This window comes from Vulpes vulpes, chromosome 8 (genome assembly GCF_048418805.1).
Source record: "Vulpes vulpes isolate BD-2025 chromosome 8, VulVul3, whole genome shotgun sequence".
NCBI lineage: Eukaryota > Metazoa > Chordata > Mammalia > Carnivora > Canidae > Vulpes > Vulpes vulpes.
Window position 1 is genome coordinate 71,629,208 of NC_132787.1, and position 13,418 is coordinate 71,642,625.

Here is a 13,418-nt window from a genome sequence, read left to right on the forward strand (position 1 = left end):
CTCCCATCAGTTACAATGACTGTTTTACTTTCATCATTAAAAAAATACTAAAGCCAGCCATTGCCATTTTCAAATATTTGAACCTGATCATTGCCAATTATTAGCAACATTATGAATAAAACTAAGGTAGATACACAAATTTCCTGTTAGAAAAGTTAAATATGCCTTTATAATTCTCCCATGATTTCCTAGTTTCTGATAACCTAGTCTGAGATTTTAGATAAATGACAATGATAATTTTAAAAAAGAAATTATATTTTGTATCTTCTTTTAAGAAGAACTTACATCTTTTTATTATCTTTTTATCATCTTAGCAACAGTGTGGACTTGACTCATACATACTGCTCACTATTATACTGATAGTCCTTTCCCCTTCTTGGTTTTTTTTGTTGTTGTTGTTTTTTGTTTTTTGTTTTGTTTTGTTTTTGTTTTTATTTTTTTACTTTATCCATATTTCTTTATGTATCTTCAGGGAATTTTTTAGGAAGGCTTATTTATTTATTTACGTACGTACGTATGTATGTATGTTCGATTTGCCAACATATAGTATAATACCCAGTGCCCATTCCATCAAGTGCCCTCCTCAGTGCCCATCACCCAGTCACTCCATCCCCCTGCCCGCCACCCCTTCCATTACCCTTTGTTTCCCAGAGGAAGGTTTAGATGGCTTATGCTCTAAGCAGTAACATGATAGCTTTCCCTCTCTAACATTGTCTTATGGAATGTCATCTTACAAGATAACTGCCTGAGGCCAACCTAAAAGTATTTATCCTTTGAGAGTGATCTGTCTTCCTTTTAAATGCTTACAGGCTTTTCACTTATGGATTAAATACAGATTTCTGTTTTACATATGTATATATGTATGCATACACACATATTTTATTTATATTTATATATGTCCTAGAAAATATTTGGTGCTTTGCCACTCCTCTCTGGTTTTCTTTCCTGAACATCAGTGGCTTCATCTATGGGCTGAACTTTGGTGCAGCGGGGAGATAGGGGAGTTCTACTGTTTCATCAAATGTCCCCTCCTGTCTCTCCTGCAGTTCCCATTGCATGGCCTCTTGTTTCTCCTACATTTGTTTTCCTTATTTCCATTTTTTCCTCTTGTCACTTTAATATCATTATCTTTTTTTCTCTGCATTCTGGGCAAATTCCCTGAGTTTGTCCCCTACTTTACCCATTCAATTTTCCACCCATTTCAATTTCTGATTTTCCTATTTGCAAGCCCATCTCCCACTGAAGTTTTCAACTTGGTCATCAGATTTTCCATCTCCATTCAACTCTTGCTAAACTCAGATCCTGAGTGTTCATTCTAGGATCATAATTGCAATGCTTTTTATATTCTTGTTGTTAGCATGAACCAAAAATTTTCTAAAATGTCAATATCTTAAGTTCATTTCAGATTATTTCCATTGAGCTCTCCTTCTCCTAATTTAACTGATCTTTTCCTAGGCTCAGTGGTATTTCTGCTTGCTGTGCCTTGTAAATGAAGCCCTGGGTTTGCCAATATAATGGCTAATATAAGTAGTGGCTTAAATCAGCCAAGGTTCTGACAAAATCCTTCATACTTTGGAGAAAGAAGAGATTTTCTTTTACTCTACACTTGCATGACCAAGGCCAACAGTCTACAGGAAATAGGAGAGATGGATATAATGAAAGCTCAGCAGTTCTTTTCTCCCAGCCATGAACTTCAGAGATACCCTGCTCTTTCCTGTGGCCTCTTGCTCAGGGATGATGCTCCACTGGCCACCAGCCTTCCACATTAGGCTACCTAAAAATAAAACTTTCTATTCTTTGCTGCCTGCAGGATTGCTCGCATGATCCGTCAGGAAAGAGGCAACGCCTTACTCGTTGGAGTAGGAGGAACAGGAAAACAATCTCTTACAAGACTTGCAGCTCACATATGTGGTTACAAATGTTTACAAATTGAACTGAGCCGGGGATATAATTATGACAGTTTTCATGAAGACCTCAGGAAGTTATACAAACTGGCTGGTGTAGATGACAGGAATATGGTCTTTCTCTTCACAGACACCCAGGTACGTGTTTAAATAGCTCAAGCACAAGTGTCATGATCGCAAGTGTGTTTTGAATAGTTTGTGTGATGTAGTTCAAGGAACTGTTCCCTCAGACAGCAGATGTCTTAGACCTTGTAAAAGACTTTTAGAATCCATTTTCATTTATTTTACCAACTGGTGTGTTACCCTTTAAATTTTTAGTAAGTATGAGCAAAGATTAAGGAGTTGAGAGAGTTTTGAACTTTTCTTTGAGAAGGACGTAGAGAGCAGAAAGTAATAAATTGTTTCTGTAGTGGTAAATATAAGGAAATTATTCCCTAACAGAAATCAATTAGAGAAATATTTTTACACAAGAAAAGGAAAGTAACAATGGCTTTTTGGGGGTTAAATTAACTTTCAAATTAAAATAGGATTGCATGATTATATCTATGTCTTCAAGAACCAATATAACTGATCTCAAATGTGTTCTAAAGAAAATTTTCTATGTTTCTATGTTGGCTCTACCTGGGCATTTTAACATTAGGGAAAATAAACCTTTATAGAAATTAGCCAAGGAATAAAAAAGTGATAGATCTGATGCATAAATATTTTAAATTATTTTAAATTAAGTAGAAGTCATAAAAATAGGAAAATAGTTTTAACATCTCTGACATGCAGGGAATCTATATCTGAATATATAATTTTTTTTTACAAATTAGAAAGGACTCATTGCCAAATGTATATACACCACCAGCTCTGGCCACCATATGCTTGCCCTGGTCCCTAGCTGCTGGACCTGGAGGCACAGCTGAGGATGCCAGTAGCTCTTGCAGCGCTCACCAAGGAACACATACTGTGGGCCCTCAGCTGCCTCAGCCAAAGAGACATAACACACTCCTAGGCCCAATGCCAACACATGTTCCCACACCTGGTGCCCTGCACCACTTGACCTGAGGTCACAGCATGCTCCATTTTGTGCCCCCACCTGCAAGTGAAAGTCTCCCCTTACTCAAGTCAGTCCAGAAAGTATGGAAAAGGGAACTCCTTCAAATGCGCATATACCTACATTAGGCTACAGGTGTCATGAAAAACCAGGGAATCATGATACCACCAACGAAATACAGTGAACCCCCAGGAACTGGCCCCAAAGAAATGGAGATCCAGGAATTGCCCCACAAAGAATTCAAAAGAATTTTTCTAAAGATGTTCAGGGAGCCGCAAGAGAACACAAATAAACAATTAACTACATCAGGAAAATAATACAAGAACAAAATGATGGAGCGTGACACTACCAAGATGGCCATATAGGTCATTCCCACCATCACTCCCCCTCACAAGAAAAACTTACAATAGTTTTCATGGACAAGACACCCACTGAGAGAATCCTGGAACACAGAGGAGAAGCAGAAGCACCCCTCTTCACCACAGAGACCAAGACAGACCACATGAGAAAGGGAAGTGGAACAGCTACAGACTGATCACACTGCCCCTCATCCAGGTCAGCACAGCACCACCCTAAGAGGTCTCCCCTGAGCCTACAGTTTCCCCAGTGGGAAAAAGAGATCCTGGAGGAACATCCAGGTCCCTTGCCTTTTTGGTCGCTTCTTGTGTATCCCACTCCAGACTCACATCAGAGGAATTACAGGGGAATCTGCAGGACTTGACCACTGGAAAAGATTGTGGTGGAGAAAACAGGCTTGCAACACCCAGCACTAGGATCTTGGCAGACTGAGTTCCCTCTTGCAGCACCCAACTAGTAATCCCAACCAGCAGTTTTGTTCATCTCCAGAGCCAAGACACCGATGCAGTGTGATCAGGGAACTCAGGAGAGTATAGGGCTGCCTGATTCAAGGTCCTCAAGCAAAGAGCCTTGCTGCCCCCTGGAACTTGGTCTGCCCTCCCCCACCTCAGGCAGAGGAACTGAGACATAGGCCCACATCTGTTGATTGTAACTCCCAGCCCCGCCCAACTGGGAAGCTTGGCCTGAACACCTGGGAAGTTGTGTAGACTAACAATTGAGTGGAGAGTAGAGCAAGCAGAACCAATTATCCACAGAGCAAAGCCAGGGGCACATTCAGAAAGGAAACTTGGGGTACAGATTGGCTTGAGTCACAACCACAAACAGAGTGCCCTTCTGGCCTTGCAGCCAGTTCTCTTGCTCCACCCTGGGAGAGAAACTTATTTGTAACTCCATCCATTGCTGAACACAGCTTTTTAGCCCACCTAACCAGGGAACCTAACCAGAGTGCATGAGAAGCTGCATGGCCCATCTAACAGCCCTGCTCCCTGCCTGCAAAGCAGAACCAGTGGCTTCATCTGGCCAGGGAATTCAGTGTACCACCTTGCTTGATTTAGGTCCCCAAACAATAAGCCATGCAGGCCTGGGGGTCCACTCCACTATCCTACCAAGACAGGGAAGCTAATTCATAGCCTTACCTGCTACTGAGTATAGTACCCAGTCCCAGCCATCCAGGAAGCCAAACCAGAGAATCTAGTCAACCATATAGCCCATCCTACAGCCTTGCTTAAGGAGGGAACCAAGTCAACAGTCCTATCCAACTGTTCTCAGCTAGCAGCAACCCACCCCTAACCTCAGAGCTTACAGTAGCCTCACCCCAAAATAGACCCTGACAGCAACCCCCACCTGCCCGAGGATTGCTAGCTGATGTGTCCAGAAACCCAAACTGAGCAGACTGGTGAAGAACTGTCTCTGCCACAGCAAACCTGTAAAGTCAGGAAAAGGAGACTGCTTACTCAAATGTGCAGATACCAATGTAAGGAATCAAGGATCATGAAAAATCAGGTAAACATGACACCACCAAAGAAAATGAACAAAGCCCCAATATGATCTATGAACTATCAAATATAGAATTCAGAATGATTTTCTTAAATTTAGTGAACTCTTAGAACCCACAGACAACTAAACAAAATTGGGAAAACAATGGATGAACAGAACAAGAAGTTCAACAAAGAAAAAGAAACCATCAAAAAACCCAAACAGAAATCCTGAGCTTAAAAATATAATGACTGAACTGAAAACTTCAATGGAGAGCTTCCAAAGCAGACTTAACCATGCAGAAAGAAAGAATCACTTAAGACAGGACATTTGAAATTTTCTAGTCAGAGGAGCAAAAAGAAAAAAGAATGAAAAAGTCTGCAGAACTTATAGGACATAATGAAAAGAAACAATGTCCCAATTATGAGAATTCCAGAAGAGAAAGAAAAAGGAACAAAAAATTTACTTAAAGCAATAATGGCTGAAAACTTTCCTACCCTGGAGAGAGAAAGGGACATCCAGATCCATGAGGCTCAAATAGGTTGGACCTGAACAGGGCTACACTGAGACACATTATAATTAAACATATAAAGAACTCATAAAACTCAATAGCATAAAAAAATCAATTTTTTTTAAAAAGAGCAGAGGATCTGAATAGACAGTTTTCCAGAGAAGACACGCACATGGCCAACAGACACATGAAAAGATACTCAACATCAGTAATCATCAGGGAAATGAAAATTAAAACCACAGTGAGATATGACCTCATGCAATGATATGCCAACAAATTGGATAACCTGGAAGAAATGGATAAAATCCTAAACATACAGTCTACCATGGCTTTCATCAAAAAGACAAGAGACAACAAGTGTTTGCAAGGATGTAGAAAAACGGGAACCATGTGCACTGTTGGTGGGAATGTAAATAGGTGCAACCGTGTGGAAAACAGTATGCAGGTTCCTCAAACATTTGAAAATAGAACTACCACATGATCCAGCAGTCCCACATCTGGATACATATCCAAAGGAAATGAAAACAGGATCTCCAAGAGATATCTAAACTCCCATGTTTATTGCAGGATTATTCACAATAGTCAAGATATGGAAACAACCTAAGTGTCCATCAATAGATGAATGGATAAAGAAGATATAGCATGTACATATATCTACGTACACACACATATATAAGTATACACACACACACACACACACACACACATATAATGGAGTATCCTTCAGCCGTGAGAAAGAAGGATAGCCTGCTATTAACAACAACATGGATGAACCTTGAGGACATTATGCTAAATGAGGAATTATGCTAATTTATTGCTTAGTCAACAAAAAAAGATAAATACTGTATAATATCACTTATATGTGAATCTCAAAGAAGCCAAACTCTTGGAAACAGAATATTAGTGATTACCAGAGGCTGGAGGAAGGGGAAAATCGTGAGATGTTGGTCAAAGGGTACAAACTTCCAGTTATAAGATGAATTAAGTTCTAAGGATCTAATATACAGCATGGTGACTATAGTTGACAAAACTGTATTATATACTTTATTTTTACAAAGAGAGTAAATCTGAAGTGTTCTCACCACAAAAAAAAAAAAAAAGAAAAGAAAAAAATGGTCATTATGTGATGTGATAGAAGTGTTAGCTAATACCATAGTGGCAATCATGTTGCAATATGTAAGCATATCAAATCAATACATTGTACACCTTAAATTTATACAACGTTATATGTCAATTGTATCTCTTTTTAAAAGGATTTTATTTACTTGAGAGAGAGAGAAAGGGAGAGAGTACACAGGGGGGAACAGCAGAGGGAGAGGGAGAAGCTGGCTCCCCACTGAGCAGGGAGCCAAAGATAGGCTGGGGGGCTCAATCCCAGGGACCCTGGGATCATGACCTGAGCCAAAGGTAGCCACTTAATGACTGAGCCACCGAGGCACCCCATGTGTCAATTATATCTCAAAAAAGCTGAAAAATGAATACAAATACAGTCTTTTTAAAATGAAAAGAGAAGTATATCAATAGATCAATAGATCAATAAAAATGTAATAAAACATGAATAGGAAGTTCCTAAAAAAAAAAAAATTCAAGGGCTTTAAACACCTGAAGAAATGTTCAGTTTCACCAATAACCAAAGAAATTTCAGTAAAAATAAATGTCAGAGGTTGACCTTGCACATTAACAAAGGTTAAAAATCATAATGTGCAGTGTTGACAAAGGCATCAGGAAACAGGCCCTGCATAGACTTCACAGGTGAATTTGCAAAATCTTCTGGAACGTAGTTGGCAATATGTAATTAAAGCCCTTAAATTTCTCTTACTTATAATCACAGCTGCATACAAAGTTGTATGTACAAAAATATTGTAGTATTTTAAAATAACAGTTAATTTGAAATAGCCTCATTATTCAATAAGAGAGTCACACAAGTAAATTGTAGTATAATTATACAATAGGACACTTTGTAATAAATTTAAAATTACTTTGTAGAAATACATTTATGTGAAAAATGTTTATGATGTATTGTTATAACACATATACAAATCATCTACCATACAGAGTCTTTGGTTTAATGTATATCTAAACAGAAATGCCATAGATACAATTAGAAAATGTCTGGGTCATGGGATTGTGAAGACTTTTTTATTTTCTTCATTTTGTTATCTGTAGTTTCTTACTATTCTGAAATTTAAATTTTTCTTATAGAAGTTTACTGTTGCTTTTAAAAATTAAGTAAGTTATATAAAAAGGCTTTGTTAAAGCTCCAAAGATCAAGTCAGCAAAAGCTCCACTTAAAACAAACAAAAGGCTTTTATACACTGTTGAAAGCCCTAATCAATCTCAAATGTTCTATGCTAATGGAGAGTAAACATAACCATAATAATGAAAATTAATGTTGGTATGTATGTGTATATATACATATATATAAATCTATTATAAATATGAGAAGTTGAGAGAAACAAGAAATTTACAAAATTTAATTTGCTATTTCTAGCAAATACAAAGTAGAAATGTATATGTTTAGATAATATGAAGAATATAATTTCTAAGCTAGAACTAATGGCTATATACTACATTTATATTTTATAAAGAAAGTAAATATTTTCTAATACTACTGAAAGTTTACAGAAAATTGATATTAGGCTTAAATAAATTTTCAGTAAATTTTAAAAAGCATAAACTATGCTGAAACATTCTTTGTCCACACTCTAATTATAGGAGAAATTAATGATGTGGCTCAGGACTTTAAAACAGTCATAAAAAATTTCCTGAGTCAAGAACATCAAAATTTATTTATTTTTTTTAAATATTTTTTCTTTATTTATTTATGATAGTCATCACAGAGAGAGAGAGAGGCAGAGACACAGGCAGAGGGAGAAGCAGGCTCCATGCACTGGGAGCCCGATGTGGGATTCAATCCCGGGTCTCCAGAATCGCGCCCTGGGCCAAAGGCAGGCGCTAAACCGCTGCGCCACCCAGGGACCCCAAGAACATCAAAATTTAAATCTCTATTTAGAGAAGAGGGAAAATGAACTTAATATAAATAAAAATCTGCAAATGCAGTCAAACAGTTTTAGGGTTAAATTTATAGATTTGAATAAAAAATTAGAAACTATATATATTAGTTCACTTAAAACTTCAGGAAAATAAAGGTCACAAGGAAGCAAAAAGAAAAGTAAGAAAAGCAAATAATAAGATAAAAGCAGATATAAGTAAGTTAGTACAAAGAACTAGTGTTTGCTCTTGGGGAAAATTAATAAGACACAATTATACCAACTTCAAGAAGAAACAAAATGTTACCAGTGAAGAAAATAAAATAACAGGTACTTTGTCATAGTTAAGTAATAGGACTCAAAGTTTTTTTTAAATTATTTTTGAACTCAAACTTTATTAAACTAAAAAGCTAACTGAAACAAAAGGATAAATGATAGATTTTTTAAATATTTGCATCAATTATTAGGCAAAAGGTTTATTTTGTAATCCAAAAATTACCTGTTCAAATGTAAAGTAAACTCCAATGTATAAATCGTTACAGTTTGAACAGATTTTTTAATGGAAAATAATAAATGTGGAATCATATTTGCCCTCGTTAATAATCAAAGAAATGCAAATTAAATTCTCCCAAAGCAAAATTCTCCCTAAACTAGCAAAAATAAATGTTAAAGTTTAATGAAATCATACTTGAGTTGAATGGGAAATTTAAAAATCTTCCAAAATCCAGGAACTATTCATGCACTCTAATTGCTAATCCCACTCTTGGGAATTTATCCACAGGAAATAATTCAATTGGGGAGAAAAGTTATAGACCTACATATGTTCTTAAAATGTAAACAAGACTGTGGACCATTTAAGTCTATGTAAAAATAGGGTACATCAGCTCAATAGTGTGTTATGCTCCCATTAATGTTTATAAATACAATGAGTACCCTACAGAATTATGAATAAATATTTATGAGAAAATGTTAACTGAAAGAGGGTAGAATATAAAATGTTTGCACAGGAGCACCTGAATAGCTCAGTCCGTTAAGCATCCAACTCTTGGTTTCGGCACAGGTCACGCTCTCACCGGTTGTTGTATTGAGTCCCATTTTGGTCTCCACAATCATCTGAGAATCTGCTTGAAAATTCTCTCCCTCTACACCTCCCCCACACACACACTCGTGTGCACTCTCTCTCATATAAATAAATTTCAAAAGTAAATAAAGTAAAATAAAACGTTATGTACATATTACTTGAACCATGTTAAATATGAAAGCCTTTTAAGAAACAATACAAGGATAAATGAAATGTCAGTGTACTTCTGTGTTAGAATATTAAGATTCTATCTAATTTTTAAGATTATTTTCTCTTAAAGATAAAATTAACTCCATGTGAATTTTGATTAAATATTTGCTTTACCACTTACATGTAATAAATGTAAACTGGCTGAGTGAGTTATAATGATCACTCTGCTTTCTTCTACAGATTGTAGTAGAGGAATTCCTGGAAGATATAAATAACATCCTGAACTCAGGTGAAGTGCCCAATTTATTTGAAAAGGATGAACTGGAACAGGTTTTAGCAGCCACCAGACCAAGAGCAAAAGAAGTAGGAATTTCTGAGGGGAACAGAGATGAGGTAGGATACGTCACAATGGTGATGTGACTTTTGTAAAACAAAAACTTGTGTTAACCTTCCTTTCTTTTTCTTTTTTTTTTTTCCTACAAATCCCTTTGAGGAGTCCCACAGAAGTCATAGTCTTGTCCAAACTGGACAGCTTGCCTTATCCTTCTTTCAACACAAATGTATTTCACACATCCACACTGCCCTGCCCAGGGAGTCCAGTACTTTTTATTCCTTTGCCTATCACCAAGGTTATGACACCTAAAACAGAAATGGATTCCCCAGGCTCTCTGGGCCCAGCCCCATCTCAGAAAAACACAGCTCCTGTCCGTTTCTCCAACACAGTGCTAGTTTCCCTAAGCTGTTATTGGTCTACCCCAGTGCTTTCCCTTGCTTCTATCCTTTCTGTGACTACTTCGACAAGACCTCTGTGGGGCAGTAAGTTTTCTGTTTTTTGCTTTCCACTGATCTCTCGGGAAGTCTGGTGAACCAATGCTTTGAATGTAGGGAGTAAAATATATGGAATTACAAAGGAAACCAATTATATTGGGGGGGAGCCCATCCATGGACTCCTCAAAGGGACACAGAAGAGATCTTTTGTGAGATCTCTCTATTGCTAGGTCAGGGCTCGTAAGTACAAACAGGAGGCTCTACTTCAGCTGATGTAAGCAGAAAGGCATTTATTCAAGAAACACAGAATCACCAGGGAGAGCCCAAGAAAGGGACTCAAGGCAAATTCCTCAGAATGAACATGAAATGGAGATGGTAGAAGTCAGTGGTCAGGGAAGCCGCTGAACCAGTCAGCATGCTGCTGCTTCGGCTGCCAGCCCCACAGCCACACATCTCCAGCCACCTGAGAACGTAGCTGACATAAGGAGCCACATCCAGAGGTGGTTGCTCCAGGTCCACACCATTTCTACCAGACTTTGCACCTTCACAAATGGTGGCCCTGCACCTGTCTCTTCCAATGGCCTCTACCCCAAAGCAAAAATGTGTATGAATACCTCTCCACTTTATTCAAGAGGCCTCCTTAAATACACTGGTGAGGAGGACCTGCACCACATCTGGAATCCTAGTTGCAATGGAGTCTGCCAAATGTCATTTTTAATCTTTCCAAACTACGTGAGGGGTTGGATTGGAGGTTGAACAAAACACTTTGCATACCTACCACACTAATATTTTTTATTTAGTATTAGCAAACCCAGAGGCATTAGCTAACACTTATTTTCATTGTTACCTCACCCTTACTTTAATTGAAAAATATCTTTTTGTCAGGTGTTCCAGCACTTTATCAGCAGAGTCCGTCAGAAGCTACACATTGTTCTCTGTATGAGCCCTGTGGGGGAGGCCTTTCGGTCCCGATGCCGGATGTTTCCATCCCTTGTGAACTGCTGCACTATTGATTGGTTTGTCCAGGTGGGTGACATCCCAGGACACCTCTCTGGGAAGTTGGATTTGCTTGATTTTTTTTAAGTAGGCTCCACACCCAAGGAGTGTCCAACATGGGGCTTGAATTTACATCCTGAGATCAAGACCTGAGCTGACATCAAGAGTCAAGTGCTTACCTAATCTGAACCACACAGGTGCCCCTGGATTTGCTGGATTTTAAAGGGGTAACACATTGTCCAAGAATAACTCAAGGGTATTTGCTTTAAAGCCTGCTGGGAATTTACTCTGACAGTGATAATAATTGAACAAAGGCTAAACAATTTATAAAGGAAGAGGAGACTATTGAATTTAGCAATGTAGAAATTATTGGTCATCTTGACAAGAGCTTTCAGTGGGATGATGGAGAAGAAGGTTCAAGAAAGAATAGACAAGAGGAATCAGAGACAACGAACACAGGCAACTCTTTGAAGGACTTTTGCCCGAAAAGAACACCAAGAGATGAGTAGTAGCTACAAGGGTATGTGAGGTCAAGAGAAAAGTGGTTTTTTTAATAAATATTTATTTATTCATGAGAAACACAGAGAGAGAGGCAGAGACATAGGCAGAGGGAGAAGCAGGCTCCCCATGGGGAGCACAATGTGGAACTTGATCCCAGGACCCTGGGATCACTCCCTGCGCTGAAAGCAGATGCTCAAGCACTGAGCCACCCAGGTGCCCTGAGAAAAGTGTTTTTAAGTGGGAAACACAAATAGCACATGTGTGTGCTGATGGAAATGATCCAGAAAAGAAAGAAATATATTGATGGAGCAGCAGACAGAGTTAAGTGTAGTCGTACCAATACCATTCAATAGGCAAGAAGAGATGGGATCAAGTCATCAGTGAAGGGGCCAGCCTGGGCAGGGAGCACACACAGCATACCCCAGAGGGACAGGAATGGGGGGGCGGGCAGAGGAGATGAGCACAGATACAGGGAGATGGGAAGATGTAGAGGTGAGAGCTCACTTAAGCCCTGCTCACATTGCTTCTGTTTCTTTTAGTGATGTGAGAAGTAAGGTCATCAGTTGAGAATGAAGTGGAAAGAGGAAGTGTTAGCAATCTGTAGAAACATTTCTGGGCTGCTTTAAGAACCCACTGGAGGTTAACACCAATAAAAATTAATTAAAAAAAAAAAAAAAAAAAAAGAACCCACTGGAGCTAGTAGTCACGAAGTTAAAATGAGGCCAGTTGGCATGATTTGTGTGTTTTTCTCCAGCCATGCTCGACTACACAGTCACAGACATGGGGTAACAGAGGGTTGTATTTGACAAAGGTTCAGGTGAGAGCAAAGAAACAAGAGAGGAGCAAAGAAGTTGAAGAGGGAAAGAGGGGCAGTGATTGTAATGGATCTGCATTATAAACAGAATAAGGATGTGAGGTCCTCGTAATGTATGTGATTTCATTCACGGAATTGTTCTAAATACACCCAATCATTTATTCATTCAATGAACAAATCCTGACTGAACAATGTCCACATGCCAGGCACCGTGCTGGGAAGACCCAGGCCCATCTCCAGTGAATACAGCCATTCAACTCATTACACTTACAGATATGAGTAGGAATTAATTAGGGAAAAGGATGGGGGGACAAAGCAAGGAAGAGGTCCAGAGAAATGCTTTTTCTTACTTGTTAAAATGTGTATTATAGAAAGGCAACAGGTTTTCCAAGTTTATCTTTATTTACAGTGGCCTAGAGAAGCACTTCTTTCTGTATCAAAGACATTTTTCTCAAACATCGATATTGGAAAAGAAGAACTGAAAGAGAAGCTTTCCCTCATGTGCGTGAACGTTCACTTGAGCGTCTCTAACATGGCAGAGCGTTATTACACAGAGCTCCGGAGACGGTACTACACAACACCCACCTCCTACTTGGAACTCATCAATCTCTTCCTGACTATGCTGAGTGAAAAGAAGAAGCAGTTGGTTTCAGTAAGTATAATATTATCAATAAAAAAAAACTTTTTTGGGAGGGGGGGGACTTGAACTCAAAACTTGCCAAAACTAGCAGAAGATCTCTATGCCATCTTACCTGCTGGAGCCTCCTCCAGCCCAACACATGGCCTTGACAACCTGCAACAGATACAAAGTTTCATCTGTTGGCTGAGAGG

The 13,418-nt window shown here is 38.6% G+C and overlaps 1 protein-coding gene across 1 annotated transcript in view; it reads left to right on the plus strand.

The window, feature by feature from the left end:
• The window catches only part of DNAH6 (dynein axonemal heavy chain 6), a 233,817-nt gene that overhangs the window by 144,155 nt on the left and 76,244 nt on the right, over window positions 1-13,418 (plus strand). The window contains exons 46-49 of the mRNA XM_025994437.2: window positions 1,811-2,042; window positions 9,749-9,901; window positions 11,162-11,302; window positions 12,997-13,239. Of these exons, the coding sequence (XP_025850222.2) occupies window positions 1,811-2,042; window positions 9,749-9,901; window positions 11,162-11,302; window positions 12,997-13,239 (769 nt within the window). The remainder of the gene's footprint in view (window positions 1-1,810; window positions 2,043-9,748; window positions 9,902-11,161; window positions 11,303-12,996; window positions 13,240-13,418) is intronic.